At 38.4% G+C, this 23152-nt stretch overlaps 1 protein-coding gene across 4 annotated transcripts; it reads left to right on the top strand.

Annotated features, from left to right (window-relative positions):
- Nucleotides 1-4300: 4300 nt before the first annotated feature.
- Nucleotides 4301-21822, top strand: LOC105022597 (very-long-chain enoyl-CoA reductase). Of its 4 annotated transcripts, XM_010891154.4 has the most exons (14): nt 4301-4542; nt 7345-7362; nt 8730-8750; nt 15538-15588; nt 18190-18241; nt 18690-18734; nt 19593-19696; nt 19840-19955; nt 20092-20197; nt 20316-20388; nt 20518-20561; nt 20673-20822; nt 20915-20960; nt 21097-21822. In XM_010891154.4, the coding sequence occupies exons 1-14, from the start codon at nt 4519-4521 to the stop codon at nt 21222-21224; spliced, it is 978 nt and encodes a 325-aa protein (XP_010889456.1). In that variant the 5' UTR covers nt 4301-4518; the 3' UTR covers nt 21225-21822. The 4 variants fall into 4 exon arrangements, with proteins under 4 accessions (XP_010889456.1, XP_019897202.1, XP_010889457.1 ...); XM_020041643.3 differs by lacking the exons at nt 7345-7362; nt 8730-8750; nt 18190-18241 and adding an exon at nt 19392-19422; XM_010891155.4 differs by lacking the exons at nt 7345-7362; nt 8730-8750 and having other exon boundaries at nt 21097-21820.
- The last annotated feature ends 1330 nt before the right edge of the window (nt 21823-23152 follow it).

Here is a 23152-nt window from a genome sequence, read left to right as displayed (position 1 = left end):
TGCAAAGGGACCATGACGACTGTTCCGTGTAAAGGAAAGAATGAATGGGGCCATGTATTGTGAGATTTTGAGTGAAAACCTCATTCCATCAGCAAGGGCACTGAAGATGAAACGTGGCTGGGTCTTGCAGCATGACAATGATCCCAAACACACCGCTCGGGCAACGAAGGAGTGGCTTCGTAAGAAGCATTTCAAGGTCCTGGAGTGGCCTAGCCAGTCACCAGATCTCAACCCCATTGACAATTTTGGAGGGAGATGAAAGTCTGTGTTGCCCAGTGACAGCCCCAAAACATCACTGCTCTAGAGGAGATCTGCATGGAGGAATTGGCCAAAATACCAGCAACAGTGTGTGAAAACCTTGTGAAAACTTACAGAAAACGTTTGACTTCTGTCATTGCCAACAAAGGGTATATAACAAAGTATTGAGATTAACTTTTGTTATTGACCAAATACTTATTTTCCACCATAATTTACCAATAAATTCATTAAAGATCCTGCAATGTGATTTTCTGGATTTTCTTTCCTCATTTTGTCTCTCATAGTTGAAGTGTACCTATTATGAAAATTACAGGCCTCTCTCATCTTTTTAAGTGGGAGAACTTGCACAATTGGTGGCTGACTAAATATGTTTTTGCCCCATGGTACCACTGTTGTATACCACAGTTTTTGTGGCCCCCTGGAAAAAAATATTTTCTTTTACATATTTGGACATATTGGTATTATTCCCTCGAACGCCATTAACAGGTAAAGGTAAACTAGTTACATTTAAAGATTACACTTCAATCATTAATTTATCCAAATTAAACAAGAGACCATTTTGTATATCATTTTATAGCTGGTGTTGCCCCCATTTGATGAAATAACCTTTAAATGGGAGGTTATTTTTTGCTGTGTCATGTTTGAGGGCGTTCTTATTTGCTCTGCCCTCTTCAAGTCTCCCCACATCATTTTGATGAGAGACATGGGCATTGACTTGGCCATTCCACAACTCCATTTCTTGTTTTTGAGCCATTCTGTTGTAGACTTGCTTGTGTGTTTTGGATCATTGTTATGTAGCAAAATCGATGTTTGGTTCCGCCTTAGCTTTTCACAGATGTCCTCACATTCTCCTTAATAATGTTCTGGTACATTGTGAAATTCGTGGTTGTCTCAATGATGTCCAGTTGGCAAGGTTATGAGGCAGCAAAGCATCCCCTAACCATAATGCCACCGTCTCCATGCTTTGCGGTTGGTATGAAATTCTTCTGTTCAAAGGCAGGGTTTTGCTTTTGCCCAACATGGTGTCTGGCATTGTGCCCACACAGCTCCACGTTTGACCCATCTGTCCAGTGCACATTGTTCTAGCAGTTTAGGTATTTATCCAGGTGATGTCTGGCACATGTCAGTTGTGTTTTGTTATTTTATATTTGCTTGGGCATGGTTGCTTGGGCATGGTTTTCTAACCCCTGCCAGACTCATGGGCTTCAATAATCTTCTGAGGGCCTCAGGTAGGTCTTTTGTTCTTTGCATGTGTTACTACACACCCATAAGTTTAAGATCCTAACAGACCAAGTTTCTATTCTTTATGAAGGGCTGGATCCTGAAAAGTTACGCTAATAATTTTCTAATAATTTGCATTTGTTTAGATGTACCTTACTCTTATATTTTGTAAATGTATAGGGCATATCAACCTTTGTTGCATTTCTGTTTATTATCATTGCCTGAATGGTTTCAAAGTAGGAAATGTTTGTAATTTGGTAAATTGGATTACCTTTAAACAATCTAACATCCATGTGTCCAAATATGCATAGAAGAATAAAGAACTTTCCAGGGGGGTGTACTTACTTTTTCACATGACTGTACATGTATTATTGTCTTAGTTATATGGAGAATAAGCAGAAAATGGATCCGGTGGAATTGAGACACTGTGTCTCCTCATTCCATGGGTACAGCCATTTGGTGGATTGACTCCCGGAAACATGTAGTGTGCTGCACTGACAGTGACTGAAGGTGGCGCCAGAAACCCACAAGAAAAGGGGGAGGGAGAAACCTACAAAGCAGCATACTTCACACCCTAGACAGATTCAGAATCAAAATGTTTTTTAATTTCATACCATCATACAATCACAGAGAAACATAATTACTAACTATGAGAACAACCCCAAGCATATGATGTCAGGCTTATAGTTGTTTTTCAGCTTGATTTTACACATTAAATATGAGAGAGAAATTTAAGGTTCGTACAAAAATTACATTGTATACATTCATACTGAAATTTCAAATGAACACAAGTTCTAAAGAAAATATAAATGGTATTCATGCTGAATTCTTAATTAAATAATTCTAACTATGTCTATCATTTATATTTTTGTTTTTATGTTTGACAGGTTATAAACTTAGCAAAAGGGCCAACATGGTTGACCAGGTTGTGCTGGAACAACACAACTAGTATGCATTCACATCCCCTTGATATTAAAAAAGACTACATGGATTTCTGTCTGCATTACCTCACACCAAATCATCCAATTAATGTGGACATTTATTAAGTCTTTCTTATTGTACACTACTACCTTTCAGAAGACTATAATAATCTAAGTTAAATATTCTGCTCAGTCAATGTAGGAAACACTGATTGAGTGCATCCCTCCAAAGGCGGACCACAGGCTGCTGTTTCCTTCTGGTCTGCCAGGATTATCTTTCACTGACACAGCTGAACAGAGTGGCACAAACAGGCTAGCTGTGCTGTAACTCTAACTCAAGGCAGGTGTCATCCATGGTGCTGTAGTGATATTAGTCATTACTGTTCTTGTAGTTAGACATGGGCATTACTTTCTGTTACATGTATTTAAAATGGATTTGAATAGCTTTTTTGTATTTGGTGTATGACACTGGCCTGTACCAGAATACAGTGCATTTTCTAACAGGACCTAAAAGGAGACCTGTCTTTTCTATCTTTGTATGTTTTAAATTAAGAATATTTTTTATAAATCTAATATTACAATTGACCATCCTAAATATATACTTCTTTGTAAATTAGTTCAAATGACAACAGTTTGGATTTCAAATGTATATCTGTTTGATTTACATCCATGCAGAACATTGACTTTTGTAAAGCCCCAAACCAGTAGCATTTAGTGTCTACTTTGCAATCTAAAAGGCACAGTCCAGAGTTTATGACATTATTAAAAGATTTATAGGTTAACATTGTAGATTAGAAACATATTTGTGAAATTCATTTAAAAACACATTATTTGAATAACCCAATAGTGGTGAAATAATAAAGGTTAGTATTGAAATAATAAAATAATGTCCAATGCACATCCCTAAATTAGGTTGGTCTGTCGAGATTAGGTGAAACTTTCTGTTTTAATCTACAGTAAATGTTCCTACTCATTAAAAAACAACACTGCATGGTGTAAATGCATTGCCACATGAATCTGATTGAGATTAAATGGTAACCACTAGGCAACTATAGAGAAATATCATTTGATCAAATGCTTTGATGTTTTTTGTTATACTCTGCTAATGAAATTATACTATGTAATTGTGTTGATTAGGAGGAGAAAAAACACAATAAATGTAATACAATTTGTGCTTTCATGTTGATATGTGGAAAATTAGTTTGACACACCAAACTGCATAGCCCAGTGGTCAGCACAATGCTGTACAACCCCATGAAACTGAGATCAATGGTTAGGCTAGTGAGACATGGCTAAAACAGGAACACTGGGGCAATATGTTTACTGTGTATCGGCTAATTACATTATGTGTTTCAGCAATCTGTCACTAAACGACACAGCAGATGACAGAACACAATTACTTTCATTTTATGTTTGCATCCTAAGCTTTCTTCCAGTCAAGTAAAACACACAGATCAGGACCAAAATACTTCATTTCAATTGACTAATGTCCTTACGTGAACTCTACATGTTTGTATATTTTTTGGTTCACTAATACCGTACAAATTATAAATTCACATTACAAAATGCATTACATTGTTTAATTTAAAAAAACACTGATCTTTAGAGTATTTTGTATTTGTACTATTTGTACCTTTGTGTATAAAATCCTGCCGAACTGCTTTCTGAGCCCTGTGTGTGTTTGTGTGTGAGAGAGAGAGAGAGAGAGAGTATGTGTGTGTGTGTGTGTGTGTACACATGGCTGTCAGTCGATCTCTCTTTATCTTCCCCACAGCTGGCTAAGTACAAATAATATGCAAATATGCAGATACATTCCTGACCATAATTTTGAGAGACCATTTTCTATTTTAGCCAGCCTGGACTCTGCCAAGGGCTTCCCCAGTAGCAGTGTGGGATGAGAAGGGGGGGAAGAGCGAAAGTGAGAGCTTTGGGTTTCTGGAGTGCCTGCGGTGCTACTCTCAGATGAGCAGTGAAGGCAGAAAGAGAGATGTAGGGGGGGCAGTGCTGGAATTGTCACTGGGAATGAAAGAGCTGCTCCTGTGTTTGTGAGAGTTGTCTGTGTGATTGTGTAAGGAGCACTTATATTACGGAAAACGGGAGGACACTATAAACCTGCAATATGAGCAGAACCACCTTCTTTGAGGTAAGACAGGAGTTTTAATGAGTACTTAAACATATAGGTCAGTTTTCGCTAATACAGATTAAGCCTAGTCCTGGACAAAAAAAAATAGGATCAATAGAAATCTCAATTGAGCTTCATTTTTTAGTTCAGGACTAAGCTTAATCTTTGTCTACACAACCAGCGCATAGAGATTCTTAATAACAGCCTAAAGTTTGATTTTAAAATCTGTTTTAAACACATTTCTGACATAGTGTTGCAATCAGGTGGAAAATAGCTTTTCTATTATTATTAATAGACTGTGATATGCAAAATCCATTAACTAGGGAGGCAGCTAACTGCATAACAATGTTATCCTATTCACTGTCTTCATAAAACAGAAGACATGCCAATAAATGTGAACCTATATAGATGATATATAGCTCACCTGTGCTATGGTAAGAGCAGCTACCCACTACACAGTCTAAATTCAGATGTCCTATTGGGCCATAGAAGATTTGTCTGTTAATAGATACTAAGACTATCAAGTAATACGATTAGCTTTTACAGGCCCATCATTAAGTTTTATTACATTGAAACAGAACGTTAACTACGTCAAATGGATAGTCCTCATAATGGAAACAGTTAATAGGGTAACATTGTAAATATTGTTTCATAATCCACCCGCAAAATGTCTCCAATAACACCTTGTTTGGTGGCCTTATTGGGGGGAAAAGAGCTTATGTGGAGGTAATGGATAATTCCTGTTATTTTGAAAATGTTGTCCTACCTATTTGTTTATGATTGTGTAAATAAGTAACAAAGTAAGAACTCTACTCTTGTGTCAAATTAATATTAGTTACTGTTTAGGTTATACGCTTTTGCTCTCTTTGTTGTGGGGGATCATTTTGCTGCTGTCATGCAAGCGGAGTAACGGTCCCAATGTCACGTTTGCTAGGCTAACTATACTTCTCTCTTTGGTCAAATCATAAAAAAAGTGTATGATTTCTTTATAATTCAGTACTTCAGCAAGAGGTTTGTCATTCATCCAAATTTAATATCCCTCCCTTGGCATTACCCAATTTTCTTAGAGCTACTCAGTGTTAACGAGAGATCCTAAGGTATGTTTGGAAAGTTGATCATAGGAGAACACACAATGAAATATGTTCAAGTCAGCAAACGGTCATTAGGGTTAAGAAAGTTTATTTATACTGTGGACAGCAGCCTGCCAGCCTACGTCCCACTGCTGCTTTGCCACTGCTTAGCAGGGTCTTTCCTGGTCGCTCCCTGGGTGGAAGAACATATGCTGCTGGAAGTTGTTTTGGAGGCCAAGTTGGGGGCATGGTTCCCTCTTGTCTAAAGATCGCATTTCAAAGCCATAGGGCCTGGGGTAATACAGGGGACATTGACCTGAATAGGGCGCCATCTTTTGGAGGGTCACTGAAGATGCCATGGCACATATCAACGTAGGGGTGTTATGTGTCTTGCTAAACTTCAATTCTATTATTATAATAACCCAGCTGCCAATTGACTCGTTCATTTCCTTTCCTCCCATATAAAATATAAAGAAATTTATAAAAGTAATAAATGCATTCAAAAATATATGTAAATTACTCTGGATTAAAGATAAAAAAGTTTCCCCAGAAGTGTCACATCAGGCATAGGGGGATGGGAGGGCCCGACTTGGCGGCTTAGCAGCATATTGTTTCTCACCTTGACCACAGGGGCCAACAATTCTACAGGACACTGTATAAATAAACAGCAGTGGTACCACCAGTCAACCGTTACCCCATTTCATTGCTCTATCAAGATGAATTCAAACTAATTTAGGAAAACACTAGCCCATCCATGTAAGTAGTAACTTGGCAGACTTATTTTGAATACTTTTTGTTGCAAGCAGGCATTACATATTAAGTTCCGTTGAGTTAGTTAGTGTATCTTCATCTTTTTTTGCAAGCTTCAAAAAGCATAATATTTTCTGAAATATGCTAGCTGTGTGAGTGAATGCTGACAGATTGTGTTTGGCTGCAAAGAACTTTGTGCTTTGAGTTGAAAGATCTGACTCAACTTCCCCCACCTCCACAAGAAGCTTGGAGCTCCATAGTGGCTGGCAAACACTCATACTCATCACCCACTGGGTCGTGACACCACCCTGTGCAACTGGTTATTGGACTTAATACTAGCGCCCCCACAGGGGTGTGTCCTGCCCTCTGCTTTACTCCCTGTGTACACTCTGAACAACACAAACTCCATCATCAGGTTTGTGGACGATACCATGGTTGTAGACCAGATAACCTACAAAGGGTCAACCAATGTCGAGAAGGAATGCCAACCCGGCACTTCTCCCTCAATTTTATCAAAACAAAGATGATTGTTGACTTTAGGAAGCAAAGGATGGAACACTGCTCAATGCATTCCAATTGGGCTGCAGTAGAATGAGCGAGCAGTGTTGCCAAGAGGGCGCAACAGAGATTCTACTCCCTAAATACATTTGGCATGCGACCCAGGGTCTATTGCTGTACCATCAAGAGCAACCTGACTGTCTGCACACAGCCTGTTATGGGAACTGCTATACACGCGATCACAGAGGGTGGTATACATTTCCGAGTGCATCATGAGGCCATGCTCAAAGCCATCCATAACATCTATTCAAAACGATGCCGGGCAAAAGCTCACCATTCTTATCACCAACACTTCTGAATCCAGTACTTAAGTCACCGTTATTATTGTTTTTCATTTTTCACTTTTTGCCGCATGAGTTTAAAATAATATAAGCATTAGCCATCCTAAAATGTGTATATCATAAATGACATTTTCTATTATTATTATTTTCTTTATGCTACACAGCGGAACATCAGAAGAACTGTAATGTATATTATTAAACATTTTTGTACACTGTGTCTAATCGTCCGTTATGGGATAGGTCACCAATAGGCAGTTAGACGTATAAAAATGCATGAATTCTTTTATGTTTTTATGAACAAGAACATCAAAGTATATGTAGCAACAACACTAGCTCCAAGCATTTGTTTTGTAATGTGTTCATTAAGACCACAATGTGAAAGCAAATTAACCTTTATTCATTCATTCTTTGTTTTGTTTATGTTCTGCAAATATTACTCTAATTTTAGCACAACCCAAGCTAATATTCCTAGTTGCTTCTTAAGTTTTATTAATTTTATCTGAGATTTTATCTGCTTTCCCAGAGTCAGATGAACCTATAGATACCATGTTTATGTCTCCACTATGAAGGAAGTTAAAAGTATAATTTAACAAGACAACACTAACTAGCATAAGCAGAATGCTTGAAAGTCTTGAGGAACAGTTAGCATGATGATTGTTCCAGTAGACTTTCTAACCATTCCTTTAAACTTCTAGTTACTGCACTCCTGAACTATCACTTTAAAAAGGTGCTACACAAGGGATTTCACCCCAAAGTGGAATATTATACTACAATCAAACAAACCTTCCTCTCCCCACATACAGATGTTTTCTGTTATTTAAAACATATTTCATGGCTTCATAAAAGTCCCATAAAAATATCATCCAATATACTAAACATGAAAAAAAAAAAAACAAGACAGCCTTAAAAATAAAAACAGCATTCCCAGTTGAATCTTGGCAGAGAAATTAATTAGTGGAAATCATATCCTATAACAACACTTGGATAGTAATACTTTGACATATCATTCCACTATAACTACAGATGTTACGGTAATTTCTTAAAATTACAAGAAAAAATTGATATTCAAGAATCCAGTGTTGCATCATAAACATGTTATTTACAAAATGTTGTTTATGGGGTTATTTTTTTGGGTAACTATCAACTGCTATGAAGTATTGATTTCAGTTTTTTTGTTTTCTAATGTGGGGCAGGGGAATAATGGAAGCACCATTGTAATGTCTACTGCATTTTTTTATAATAGCTGCTTGGATTAGAGACTTACCAGATAAAAAAGTAACAGTTGGGTTTCAATCCATTTGTCAAAAGACAATTCTAATGTTCACACATTCATTCTAATTTGAAATTATTATTATTATTCAAATGATCATTTTTATTTATTTAATTAATTAATTATTAATTTCTAAGAATCCTATGTATAGCACCTTTAATGTTTTAGTAATATTTTAAAAAAAAAATTTTTTGTCTGGGGTTCATTTAAATTATAGCAGGGTTTTGTTTAACTGACATTATGTATTCATTTGTGCTTTCCTTTGTTAATACTGTGCAGCGGAATGTTGGAAGAATCAGTGTAATGTATATTACGTTTCTTTAACAATAAGAAAGTGTCCACCCATTTGTGAAAAGATTTTCACCAAATGTCCTTTTATTAACATACCTGGCACTTTAATAGGCACACATTAGGTTTTGGGTAGGACCCCCATTTGCCTACATCTGCTTTACGGTTTCATGCAATGTGCGTTGTGAGGTGCCTCTTCTGCAAACCATTGTTGTAAAGAGTTTTTATTTGAGTATTATTGTCCTTTCTGTCTCTGTGCCGGAAAATCCCTGACCAGTGCTTTCTGAGTTTCTGGTACTACCAACAATCATACCAAGTCTTTTAGACCACGCTTCTTGACTGTATATTTTATACATTGAGTTGCAGCCACATTAGGCTGCTTGTACCTTAGACCACAAGAATTGTTTCAATGCATAGACTTGATGGAAGGTTGAAACAAATTTTGTTGAGCATTGATAATTCTCTGGAGCACAGACGCTCAATTATTGTGAAATGGAAGAAGTTTGGATCCACCAAGTGTCATGGTGCGGTGAGCAGCAGCGCCACCGTGCCATATATTCTCAAGTTCCCATATCACACGAACACATCCCGGACTGTCAAATGTTTTCAATCTTTCACACCAGGTCCCAATTTGTATCGTTTGTATGTGTTTAAATGTTTCCCCTCTGCTCCCCACATTGTTGCTGTTATTGTCTGTTCGTTTATCGGTGAGTGTTGCTTGTTTGTACTGTCTGAAAATTGCCAGTTAAGACGCATGTCGCGCACTTTTATTTCATTCAGTCGTTTGTAGAGTTTTCTGTTCGTGTTTGGTTTGTTTTGTATGGTTATTAAACCCACGAATGCGATATATGCCTGCGCCTGGTTCCTTGCCAACACTACACCACAACTAGAAGCGTTACACCAAGACTCTATTAGAGCTGGCTGTAGCTAATTAACAGGGCAATAAGGGTCTTGGTGAGGGAAATGACCAAGAACCCAATGGTCAAAGTATCTCTACAAAGGAGGGAGAGTAAAAGGCATAGGGCATGCCCTCTGTTGGCATGAGAGATAAGATTCTCTGATTCGATGTGACCAAAATCAAACAATTAGAACTGAATGCCAAGTGTTGGATCTGGTGAAAACAATTTCACCTGGCTAATACCATCCCTACAGAGAAGCATCACTGTGGGAGCATTATGCTCTGGGGATGCTTCCCAACAACAGGGACCGGGAAACTGGTCAGAATTGAGGGAAGGATTAACAAAGCAATGAACAGGACCTAAGAATTGGACAAAGATCTTTCAACACAAGAGAAACGTGATGCACCCAGCCAAGAAAACAATGGAGTTTCTTCGGGACAAATATGTGAATGTTCTTGAGTGTCCCAGGCAAAGCCTAGATTGAATGGATTGAACATACAGTGGGGAGAAGAAGTATTTGATACACTGCCGATTTTGCAGGTTTTCCCATATACAAAGCATGTAGAAGTCTGTAATTTTTATCATAGGTACTCTTCAACTGTGAGTGACGGATTCTAAAACAAAAATCCAGAAAATCACAATGTATGATTTTTAAATAATTAATTAGCATTTTATTGCATGACATAAGTATTTGATACATCAGAAAAGCAGAACTTAATATTTGGTACAGAAACCTTTGTTTGCAATTACAGAGATCATATGTTTCCTGTAGTTCTTGACCACGTTTGCACACACTGAGTAAGGATTTTCCAGATCCTACAGGTTTCGGGGCTGTCGCTGGGCAATACAGCCTTTTAGCTCCCTCCAAAGAATTTCAATTTTTTTGTTCAAGTTAGGATTCTAGCAGCCGTGTGCAGCACTAATTGAAGTTTATTTATTAATTTGTCTGGATAACCAGAGAGAAGAGCATTGCAGTAATCTAGTCTAGAGGTACCAAAAGCATGGATTAATTTTTCTGCATCAGTTTTTGATAGAAAGTTTATATTTTTTGCAATGTTTCGGAAGATGAAAATAAGCAACTCTTGAGACATATGTTCTTCAAAGGAGAGTTCAGGGTCAAGGGTAACGCCAAGGTTTTTTACAGTTTTTTGGGATACGACCATGCAGCTGTCGAGGTTCTCAGTGAAATCTGCTAACAACGAAGAAATTCTCTGTCATCCACTTCCTAATATCTGAAACGCATGCTTCCAAAGTAGCTAATTTAGGGGCTTCTCCATGCTTCATTGAAATATATAACTGTGTGTCATCAGCGTAACAGTGAAAGTTTACATTGTGATTTCGGATTACATCGCCCAGAGTGAGCATATATAGTGAGAACAATAATGGGCCCAGAACCGAGCCTTGAGGAACCCCAAAGCATACCTTTGACTTGTCAGATGATATGCCATCCACACTAACAAACTGATATCTTTCAGATAAATAAGATTTAAACCAGGTTCGAACATGTCCACGTAGCCCAATATGGGTTTCCAGTCTCTCTAAGAGAAGGGAGTGATCAATAGTGTCAAAAGCAGCACTAAGATCAAGAAGCAACAGGTCTGAGGCGGAACCTTTGTCTGAGGCCATTAGAAGGTCATTTGTTACCTTCAAGAGTGCAGTCTCAGTACTATGATGGGATCTGAAACAGGACTGGAGTATTTCAGAAATGTTATTTGTCTTTAGGAAGGCATTCAGTTGTTGGGAAACACATTTTTCTAAGATTTTTGAGAGGAACGGGAGGTTCGATGTTGGCCTATAATTGTTTAATATGTCGGGATCCAGATTGGATTTTTTTTAGAAGAGGCTTAATTTCCACCATTTTTTGTGAGTTTGGTACACATCCGGAGGAAAGGGCACAATTTATTATGTTCAGCATTGGCTGACCTAGCACAGGAAATTGCTCCTTAAGTAATTTTGTTGGAATCTGGTCAGGGAGGTTCAGGACATTTTTAGGACAACTGAGATTTTGAGGACCATAACTATTTAAGGAGGAGTCAGTTATTTGTTTTCTAATGGTGATGATCTTTTCATCAAAGTAGTTCATGTATTCATTACAACTAAAGTGAAGACCCACTTCACTTGCTAAGCTTTGCTTTTTTGTTAACTTTGCAACTGTATCAAAGAGAAATTTGGGATTGTTTTTGTTCACCTCAATCAGGTTGGAGAAATAAGCTGATCAAGCAGACGTGAGTGATTTTCGGTATTGTAGTGTACTGTCTATCCAGGAGAGTCTGAATACTTCCAACTTGGTGGAGCACCACTTTCGCTCCAATTTTCTGGAGGCTTGTTTAAGTGCTCTAGTATTGTCTGTGTACCAGAGAGCAAGTTTCTTGTTGCGTATTTCTTTTGTTTTTAATGGTGCAACTGTGTCTAATGTATTTCGCAGTGTTGAGTTTAGATCCTCGATTCAATCATTTACAGATTTATTTACTCTGTCGTTAATGAGCGAACTAGTAAGAATATCAAGGAATTTATTTGTAGTCCGAGAATTTATAGTATGGCTTTTGAAACTCATTGTTTCCGGAGCAAGTGGATTTCTTGTTTAAATGGTAAATGTAATAAGACAGTGATCTGATAATCCAGGATTTTGGGGAGAAATAATTAGATCTACAATATCTATTTCTCTTGACAGGACTAAGGTGTGATTTTGGCAATGTGTTGGACCTGATATATGTTGGATAAAACCCATTGAGTCAATTATGGCTTCAAAGGCTTTTTGAAGAGGATCATTGGACTTTTCCATATGCATTTTGAAATCGCCCAAAATTAGAATACTATCTGCCATGACTACAAGGTTAGACAAGAATTCTGGAAACTCATTGAGGAACATTGTGTATGGCCCGGGGGGCCTACAAATAGTAGCTATTTAAAACGATTTATCGGCCTGGTTAACTTTCATTAGTAAAACTTCAAAAGAATGAAACTCAGTGATATGTTTGAGAGTAAATTTATATTTACTCTCATAAAAATTAGCAACACCCCCTCCTTTTCGGGATGCATGAGGGATATGATCACTAGTATAACCAGGAGGAGAGGCCTCATTTAAGGCAGTGAATTCATTAGGCTTTAGCCATGTTTCACATAAACCAATGACATCTCCATGCTTCACGGTTGGAATGGTGTTCTTGGGGTTGTACTCATCCTTGTTCTTCCTCCAAACACGGTGAGTGGAGTTTAGACCAAAAAGCTCTATTTTTGTCTCATCAGACCACATGACCTTCTCCCATTCCTCCTCTGGATCATCCAGATGGTCACTGGCAAACATCAGACAGGGCCTGGACATGTGCTGGCTTGAGCAGGGTGACCTTGTGTGCACTGCAGGATTTTAATCCATGACGGCGTAGTGTGTTACTAATGGTTTTCTTTGAGACTGTAATCCCTCACCTTCCTCATGATCATTGGATGCTCCATGAGGTGAGATCTTGCATGGAGCCCCAGACCGAGGGAGATTGACCGTCATCTTGAACTTCTTCCATTTTCTTATAATTGCGCCAACAGTTGTTGCCTTCATACCAATCTGCTTGCCTATTATCCTGTAGCCCATCCCAGCCTTGTGCAGGTCTACAATTTTATCCCTGATTTCCTTACAAAGCTCTCTGGTCTTGGCCATTGTGGAGAGGTTGGAGTCTGTTTGATTGAGTGTGTGGACAGGTGTCTTTTATACAGGTAACAAGTTCAAACAGGTGCAGTTAATACAGGTAATGAGTGTAGAACAGGCAGGCTTCTTAAAGAAAAACTAACGGGTCTGTGAGAGCTGGAATTCTTACTGGTTGGTAGGTGATCAAATACTTATGTCATGCAATAAAATGCAAATTAATTATAAAAAGATCGTACAATGTGATTTTCTGGATTTTTGTTTTAGATTCTGTCTCTTGAAGTGTACCTATGATAAAAATGACAGACCTCTACATGCTTTGTAAAAACCTGCAAAATTGGCAGTGTATCAAATATTTGTGGAGAGACTTGAAAATCACACATTCAGCATGGAAAAAAAAGAATGGGAAAAAAAGTCAGAATCAAGAAAAGCTGAAAATAAAAAGCCCATTACTTAACATGTGTTAAGAAGGCCTTGTCCCTCACACATCAGAGTGTATTTGCAACAGGGGATGGGGGGAGAGGTTAGCCAGGCTATATTGGTTGCTAGGGGGGGGGGGCAATGGCTGGGCTGGTATTCCAGGGAGGCAGGGGCATGGGGCTGTCAATAAGGAGAGCATGTAAATCAACTGAGTGCTTTTATTGATTACTCCTGAAAACAGTTATTGTCTGGTCAGCGGAGTTGACTGTCAGCTTTTAAACTGAGAATAGACAAATTTCAGTATTTAGTATCTCTTCCGGAGCTGTCTGGTGTAGACAAGGCAACGTGAATAAGTATAGCAGATTTTATTTTTAACACATGCGTGATACCATTTACAAGTGCCTTCAATTCAACTGTCTTTCCAATGTGAGAATTTAACAGAACAGCTATTTATTTTCTACGTTTGTCTTTCTCACAGCTCTATAGTTTGACAGTAATGCCACTTTGCACTGTCAATAACTTTCTCTCTCTTCCTCTCTCGCTGTCTTCCTCTGTTGCAATGCCTTTTGTCTGCCTGTGAGGGAAGAGACATTTCCGATAATTAGATTTGCAAAGGGCACCAGAGCCCTAATGACACACTGTTTAATACAACACCACACTGACAACCCCCACCCCCACAGCAGGACAAACATATGCCCCCGTATTGCAGTTTAGGTTGGCAGAAAAACCCTGAAAATGTTCTTGTGATTCAGCACACCAGGTGGTTATGTCCAAGATTCTGTAATAAAATAGCAACTTAACAGCACATCATGTCACAGGCCAGGAGCAAGGATTGGATCAAATACACTTTCTCTGTCCCCCATCTTCCATCTCTCTTTCTCCTTTTTTTTTTAGCTATTCATTATGCAAATCTATGGGCATCCATTAGAAGTATATTACGCTATCCAGTAAAAGAGCCTCTTGCATACGACAGCTCTGCTTAGCTCCACACTATGGACGTACCACCGAGTGCTTTCAGTGCAAATTGCAACCGTGCACTGACAGCCCCCTTGGTGCGTACATGCTGTAGATCACCACCTGACACAGGCTAATTAAGACTAAAAAAGACCTTCCTTCACTGCAACCTCCCCCTGACATGAGGCATCCTTCCTGACTTGGAATTGTTCACAAAGTCCCCCCTCGATCAAAGGAAACGTCTTCAACCTATAATTTGGAATTCTTTTTTTTTTAGGTCATCTAAGGAAATGGGCAAAGAGACTTAAACAGGACTGAAGGGTGCTTTTGGTTGAAGGGGTCCTTTGGGATGCTGTGATCAATAGTGGTGTCAGATAATGAAGGTCATGCTGACCCAAAGCCAGTCTGCCTGCATGGACTATCAGAGGCAAGCCACCTGACTTCAGTTTGGACAATTAGTCTAAATGCTTCAATATGGTAGTCCATGACAGTGGTGAAGGTATGACTGAATATTCACAACGCTAAGAGACAGAAGCTAAGTATAGCCTGTGTATTGCTTGATGAAAAAATGATACATTAGAATGTTTTGTATTCTGCTACTTGAGTGAAACTGAAATCTGTGTTATAGCTGGAAAGGGTTGTTCAGTCAGAGGAGGGCACAATACTAGAATATAAACACATCATCCCTCCGACACTTCCTGATTAATGTCCGCCATTATCTTCTTCTGCTGGAAATCACACCCAGATCTAGAACTGGCCAGCTGCTGTGATGGTTTGTTTTCAGCAACAGATGAACAACAGGGACTTTTCAGAATTCCAGTCCCCTTGAAGGCATTACGTAATCTCAATTTCATATGTTGTTTTATTAACTTGCCAGGTTTTTATCCCACAGGTGGAGATTCTGGATGGCAGGACCAGGCAACAGATGTGTTTTCTAGATAAGGTAAAGCCTTAGCTATTAGTTTACTCTGGATATTCGGTCTCAGCTCTGAATTTGGAGTAAATGCATATAAATAGAAGGAATGAAAGAGTCAATGATTTGCCTATTGGATTCCTTGTATTTATAATGATGATTTCTGTAAAGTTCTGGCACCAAATGATCACCTCATATACTGTACTTACATGCTAAGATTCTGAGATCATGACATGCAACGCTGTTGCATTGAATTTGTCTGCCCCTTCTGGAAATTCACCTGCACTCACTTAACAGGTGATTGCCCTAGCAATAAAATGCATGTTATGGGTCTATTGGTCAACCACAAGTCTGCTTTTTGGTACAGTTGATAGGCTGTTTATAAAATGGTAAAGACCCATATTATGTGTCCTAGATGACAATTCTTACAGTGCTGGCAGGCAGTCACATGTCTTGCAAATCAGAGAATTTGGGGTTTATGCCCAGTGTGGGGCCAGGCATTTGTCATGTCTTGGCATTTTTAACGTTGGTTACTATGGAAGGCACCATCCATAAGTTAGGGTCCCAAAAAGCAAGCCATCTGCAAAAAGAAAAGGCTGTGGCATTTACCAGATGATGATATTTTGAAATTAACAAGTTTGTTGACAAATTAACAAGATGTTGACAAATTAGATAAAGTAAATGTTGCTAACATTGGCTGTAGCTGCGGCCAGTGTCAGCGAGTTCCAAAAGTGAGCTCAAACAAAGAAAATGCTAGTTAAGTCATAATGTGTCCATTTCCTCCACCAAAACAGTCCCACCCATATTGAGTTCAATTTAGATTTGTTGATTTTACTGCTCTGATACAGTTGAACAGTAAATGCCTTCTGTATAGATCCTGAAAGCCTGATGCTTGCTCAGCTACCCAATGACCACCATAGAAGAATCCTGATTGGCTATTCTTCTTCCTTCGTTATTAAACCTTCTTTTTCTAACCCAAACTGAATGTAATCTGAAGCAAATTAAATGGCTTGAAAATATTTACAGTTTTCTACACTTTACAATCACTTTGGCACTAATTTCAGAACCTTGACTTCATTTTTCAAAACTCTATAGACACAAAACTCACAACCAATGATCAAAATGCAAATTTTTCAAAACTCTTAATACTTTTTTCAATTGCATGGATACAATACACATAAAACTAAGATCATTTGTTCATTTAACAAAAATCACCTGTTCAATATGACACAACACAACATCAAAGCACTACTATTTCAAAAGGCAATTCACACATTACATTTCAGATGAGTGTCTATTCATTTCATTACAATGATCCAACTACCAATTGATCCAACTGCTCAAAATCACAAGTAACTGTTGCATTACTCGTAATGCATAGTTGTATGGAAACAGACAAAGAATATTCCATGTTTAGATCATGAAAGTTTCAAGATAACGAGATTCATTGTCACAAATTAGCGTGGAGCATGAACCAATTAGACTACATTATCTATGGATGTAATACTTCATCATCATTCTTTATCAGACACCATTTCTATGGTCCCATGTACCACCTTTTCAGACTATTTACAGTATTGACAGTACTGCACTGTATGGATGCAGGCCCTTCTAATTGCTTGTCCAATCCTGCCAACACGTTACTGATGACTGAGTTCACATTGTGGAACGAGTAAATAAAGAATTGATTGGGATCCACTTGTAACAATATGGTGATACGTAACACTGAGCCGGCAGGTGATCCAGGTCACAATAGAGGTCAAGCACTGGTGGGAGGAAGACGAGGAAGACGAGGAAGACATGTTGGTCAAAGGAACGGCAGCGGACAAGCACCCCTTCTGAGAGGTGGTCGTGGGCCTCGTTTCAGAGGGGTGGGGGAACGTGGTAGAGGACAAGGCCACGGACCAAGACAGCGGCAGCAACAGCAAAGTGTGTCCAATGATGTTTGGCTATAGATGTAGGTGAGAACCTGTGGCCAAATCCACAAGACAAAGTTGAGGACCACTACATTTGATGTTGTACAGTACAGTCTTTTCTTTTCTATTTTGTAGCTAATTATTTAGCTTTGATTCAAATAAACTTATGCTGTGATTGTACTGTATTGTTTTCAACAATATATTTCAGATTTTGTTCAATGATTCCACTGTGTCTGTAGTATTCTCTCTACTACTGCAGTACTACATGTAAATAAACAGATGTATTTACATGTAGTACCAACATGTCATAATGAAACATGTGTCACCTATTTTGTACCACAATATTTAATTATTGTATGAACAAAGACACGTTTCAATGGTATTTCACAATAAATTAGTTTTTTGAACCAATGATTGTGCAAGTGCAAGATTTCTTTGAAGATATGAATGCACAATGCAATGTTTTGAACATTGGACAGCCTGTGTTACAAGTGATGGCCGTTTTGAATTTTATGTCCAGAGTTTTGAAAAATGACGTCAAGGTTCTGAAATTAGTGCCAAAGTGATTGTAAAAAACTGTAATAAATAAATAAGGACAAAAAGACAATATAAATGAAAAATAGATATTTGTGTTAATTAAACGTATGCCTTTGAAGGCGTTGAAGTACTTGCCAGATCCACACTGAATTTCACTTCCATTGGTCTGGATTTCCAGGTGGAGCCCCATGCTACAATAGGAGAAATCAAGAGTCTTTTTCATAAGTCATGTATGTATATGTTGATGGCCTTCACTAACTTGTCCATTCTGTTTGTTGACCGTTGTTAATCCAGAACTCAGAATTGTTCATGTGTGTGCAGACTGATTGTCTAGTGTGCTTGGATCTGCAGGTCTAAAGACAATTTACGCTGTTTGTGTGTATGTGCGTGTACGTGCTTGTGTGTTTGTGTGTGTGTGCGTGTACGTGCTTGTGTGTTTGTGTGTATGTGCTTGTTCGTGCTTGTGTGTTTGTGTGTATGTGCGTGTACGTGCTTGTGTGTTTGTGTGTGTGTGTGCGTGTACGTACTTGTGTGTTTGTGTGTATGTGCGTGTACATGCTTGTGTGTTTCTGTGTATGTGCATGTACGTGCTTGTGTGTTTGTGTGTATGTGCGTGTACATGCTTGTGTGTTTGTGTGTATGTGCGTGTACGTGCTTGTGTGTTTGTGTGTATTTCAGATCAACAGTTGTATCCAGCAAGACAGGACCTCAAGCTTGACCCCAGTAAGTGAATGTGTTTCTATTACTATGACTATTACTACAGCTCCGGAAGAAATTAAGAGACCACTGCACCTTTTTATTTCCTTTCCAAAAAAGTCAAAAAGGAAGGTTTTGAGTGAGGAACAGAAGGGTTAAAATTACGAGGGCACTGCAGATTGAACGCTTCTGTTCCTCACTCAAAACTTGAATGGTCTAGATCCCAATAGCTTTCTTGACATTTCATTTTAATTATTTTCATACTTACCTTTTTTATTGATACGACATACTGTAAGCCCAGTGTTAATTTTGCTGGGATGCTGTACTCGACTTTCACAGGATATTTGTGAAAACAACATCTCAATAGTTTTTTTATCCTGCAAAACTTCTGTCAAATAAATACATTTGTACAACTTTACACACTGTAGTTGTATGCAATATGATACATGACATTACCTATAGTTAAATACACACCAAGAAAATATATTATCAGTTGTGCCTGATGTCATTAAGAGATGAGATTGCTGGGTTATAAACTAGCATGTCCTCCTAATATAGCTTCTTACTGAAGAGCCAATGCATGCAGTTATGCTGTGTAATTTAGTGGAAGCTACTGTCTCTAAATGGGTCACTCTCTGCCCCATTGAGCTTACACTAAATTTACTTTCAATTATTCCTTCACAGAAAGAGGTTAGGACTATGGTAACCTTGAGCGGCAAGTACAAGAGAATGTAAAAAAAGATAATTGGTTCTAATGGATCAGTCCATGGAAAAACTTATTCTTAGGGTCCATCACAATTGTACAAAAAATATATTCTGGGTTAGTGTAAATAGAAGGAAAACCAAATGTGATTTTATTTAACAATTGCTTATGAATCATTTCAGAAGGAAAATCACTTAAAGATGAAGATGTATTACAAAATCTTCCAGTTGGAACCACAGCAACCATATACTTCAGGGACCGAGGTCCACAGTTCGGCTGGACAATGGTATGAGATAGAAACATAGCCAACTATAGATTCAAATTACCCCCCCCCCCATTGCACACTTATGTACACATAACCTGGTTCTTCTTATGGTTTGTAGATTTTACTTTCTACTTTTTTGATACACCCTTATCTTCGATTGACAGGTGTTTCTAGCAGAGTATCTTGGTCCCCTGTTTATATACCTCCTGTTCTATTTCCGAGTTCCGTATATCTACTTAAACCAGGATACATTCACCTCCAGCCCCTACTCAGTGGTCAAGTAAGTCACCAGTACTGCCAAAAACCTAAGTATTGTTTTCACGTAAGATCCACATTTAACAGTTTTCTGTTTGTGTCTTTACTCCACCCCTTCCCCTCTCTCTCTCTCTTTCTCTCTTTCCGTGTTTCCCTGTCAGACTGGCTTGTGTCTGTCATACCTGCCACTACATCAAGAGGTTGATTGAGACTATCTTTGTGCACAGATTCTCACATGGTACCATGCCTCTCAGGACTATAGTCAGGGTACGGACGTCTTCTTTAGACTGTTTTTTCACTATGGCCTTGAGTATTACATGCCGAGGCCTACCAACACTAGCACATTGATAGTATGGTCTTACTTATCTCCCTGTCTTTCTCTCAGAACTGTTTCTATTACTGGGCTTTCTCAGCATGGTTGGCCTACTACATCAACCACCCACTGTACACACCACCCTGTAAGTTCTCTATTACTCAGACCTAACTTTCACTAATACAGCAACAGGGATGTAGTAATAATATCTGTCAGGGACTGCAGAGCAAAATAACTATTGATTTTTGTAACCAATTCCTATGTCCCTCCATAGTGTATGGGGACTTGCAAGTGAACTGTGCACTGGCCATGTTTGTGGTATGTATTGGTATGAAAGCACCCAAGGAGATTACAGGCATGAGACATTATTATTATTATAGGTGACTTTGAAACGTGCAAACCTGTTCAGTGTTTGTGTGTTGACTGCAGCTCTGTGAGGCAGGCAATTTCTCAGTTCATGTGGCCCTGAATAACCTAAAGGCAGAAGGTGGGCCCAAGTGCAGAAAGTTCCCTTGCCCGACAAAAAACCCATTCACATGGCTCTTCATATTTGTGTCCTGCCCGAATTATACATATGAGGTAAGGCTGAATGCTATTGCTATTTGGTGTGACAGTAAAGTTGTGGTTTATGGAACTGTAAATGGAGCCACAACATATCTTTATTTATGTAGATAGGAGCCTGGGTGGGTTTTTCAGTCATGACCCAGTGTCTACCAGGTAAGTTGATTCATTGCACTAGGTTGTACCTAGTTACAGTAAATGTTTATTTTCCATGTGTAATGAATGGCGGAACATTTTACACATCTGTTGCCACTAAGGTGTAACACATCTTTGACTATTCCTCCCTCCACAGTGGCCTTGTTTACCTTCTTAGGTTTCATCCAGATGACCATCTGGGCCAAAGGAAAGCACAAGGCCTACACCAGGGAGTTCAAAGACTACCCACACCTGCGTATGCCAATCATACCGCTCCTTCTCTGACCAATCTACAAGGTTTACCCACCCTGACTGGAGGAGTATTGGAGGCTGGCTGAAAGCCAGGGTTGGTCGCTGTGTTTCAGTCAGCAAGATGACCCTTTATCTTAATCTAGAGCCTGTCATAAGAAAGGTCTATTCCTTTTTCAACAACAACTATGCAATGATAAACTATGCCATTGGTTTGAGAGTAGGAAATAGGTCATTTATATGACCTGGCTTTGTGAATTTATTGGAGGGGATTCACAGAAAAGAATGTATCATCTCAAAGATACTGTTGATGAATCGCTGATCTTTTTTGTATTGATAAAATGTAGTTCAGTCATTGGAACGCTGCTATTTTGCTGAGTTATTGATATTGGTCAGATAACTGATAATGATGACTGACTGTTACATTGCAGCTACTGAATGTTCCTGTTTTTTGTATTTCTTTAAACAGTGAATATTTTTAGAAACTAAGAATAATTATTTATTGTATAATTTTGTAATAGGTTATTGAGAATTTCTTAGAATGTAAAATGATACAAAATATCTGTTAAGTTAGATTTCAGTAACAATATTTATTTTGGCTGCTGTTTAACTGTTATTTTCAGAACTTACAGAGTAAATACAGGAAACTAAATAGTCTTTGTAATTCTGTTTTGAAATCATCGCTATGTGTCTTGTAAATCAGTGTGTGTGTGTGTGTGTGTGTTTGTTTGTTTATTCAATGCAATTAATTGCAGTTGCCTTGCTCAAGGCCACATCAACATATTATTCACTTAGTAGGCTTTGGGATTTGGGGTCTTGTCCAGTGCTCTATCCACTGAACAAGCTTAGCCCCACTTGGCTGATGAGCCCACCCTCTTATCTCAGATGAAAAGCCATTGGTCTATTACAATTAGATTAACTAAGATTAAATAAGATTGAGACATCACAAAGTAAGACAAAAGCTGTATCCCACCGGAACAGGCAGAAATTACATGGCATATTTTCAAACAGCCCTTAAATTAAATAAATCATAATTTACACAACATAAACATGCAAAATATCATAAATAAATCAGATAAACTATGCTGCTGAATGCATTGGGTGGAGAGTGGGGTAATTGAGCCAAACAAGGGAAAAAGAGACAGAAATTAAACATATTTATCCTCATTTCAGGAAGTGCCCTGTCAGGTGAATAAATAATAAGAATGCACCAATGACAAAGGGCCTAAAAAATATTATTTCTGAATAAATAAGTGATCATGTGGCTCAACTTGCCCCAAGGTAGTCAATGGGTTAGTTGATCCTAGTCAAAAGGATAGTTGATCCTAGTCAATGGGTTATTTGATCCTAGTCAATGGGTTAGTTGATCCTAGTCAACGTGTAAGTTCATCCTAGTAAGTGGGTTAGTTGATCCTAGTAAGTGGGTTAGTTGATCCTAGTCAACGTGTAAGTTCATCCTAGTAAGTGGGTTAGTTGATCCTAGTAAGTGGGTTAGTTGATCCTAGTCAACGTGTAAGTTCATCCTAGTAAGTGGGTTAGTTGATCCTAGTAAGTGGGTTAGTTGATCCTAGTAAGTGGGTTAGTTGATCCTAGTCAAAAGGATAGTTGATCCAGTCAATGGGTTAGTTGATCCTAGTCAATGGGTAAGCTGATCCTAGTCAACGGGTTAGTTGATCCTACTCAACGGGTTAGTCGATCCAGTCAATGGGTTAGTCGATCCAGTCAATGGGTTAGTTGATCTTAGTCAATGGGTTAGTTGAGCCATCTGGGGGTAAATTGACCAATACTGTTTTTTTTTTTTTAAATAAACACAATTGCAAATTATTAATTATTTCTAAGAAAAATTTAACATGTTTTCTCTCCTTTAGTTTCTTGTTTAATTTCAGAATATGTTACGGCTTCCCAAATCCCTCTATGTTGGGCAACACTATTTTAAAATATGCTTAGATAGAATGCTCTTGGTA

This window comes from Esox lucius, chromosome 21 (assembly GCF_011004845.1).
Source record: "Esox lucius isolate fEsoLuc1 chromosome 21, fEsoLuc1.pri, whole genome shotgun sequence".
Classification (NCBI taxonomy): Eukaryota; Metazoa; Chordata; class Actinopteri; order Esociformes; family Esocidae; genus Esox; species Esox lucius.
Note: the sequence above shows the minus strand (reverse complement) of the source record. Positions and strands in the feature narration are given on the sequence as shown.